The 270-nt window shown below is 74.4% G+C and overlaps 1 protein-coding gene across 8 annotated transcripts in view; it reads left to right on the top strand.

Annotated features, from left to right (window-relative positions):
- Positions 1 to 6: 6 nt before the first annotated feature.
- Positions 7 to 270, top strand: part of CHD4 (chromodomain helicase DNA binding protein 4) — a 37,424-nt gene continuing 37,160 nt past the window's right edge. For all 8 annotated transcript variants that reach the window (XM_027769209.1, XM_006170818.2, XM_027769210.1 and 5 more), the window contains exon 1: positions 7 to 165. In XM_027769209.1, coding sequence (XP_027625010.1) covers positions 66 to 165 — 100 coding nt within the window. In that variant the 5' untranslated portion in view covers positions 7 to 65. The remainder of the gene's footprint in view (positions 166 to 270) is intronic.

The raw sequence follows: 270 nt of genomic DNA on the forward strand, positions 1-270 counted from the left end.
TGCGGAGGGCCCCAGGCCGCAGGCGGGAGCAGCTGGGCCGATTCCCTGGCCCGGAGCGGAAGGGGATGGCGTCGGGCCTGGGCTCCCCGTCCCCCTGCTCGGCGGGCAGCGAGGAGGAGGATCTCGATGCACTTTTGAACAACAGCCTGCCCCTGCCCCACCAAGGTAACGTCTGGCCCACGCCGGCTGGAAGGAGGCACGGCGCCCTGCGGCGGCCCCGGAGGCCGGCTCGTGGAGCTGGCTGGGCTCTGCAGGGCCCGGGGTGGAGGG

Source organism: Tupaia chinensis, unplaced genomic scaffold (assembly GCF_000334495.1).
Source record: "Tupaia chinensis unplaced genomic scaffold, TupChi_1.0 Scaffold149011_1, whole genome shotgun sequence".
In the NCBI taxonomy this organism is placed as follows: Eukaryota; Metazoa; Chordata; class Mammalia; order Scandentia; family Tupaiidae; genus Tupaia; species Tupaia belangeri.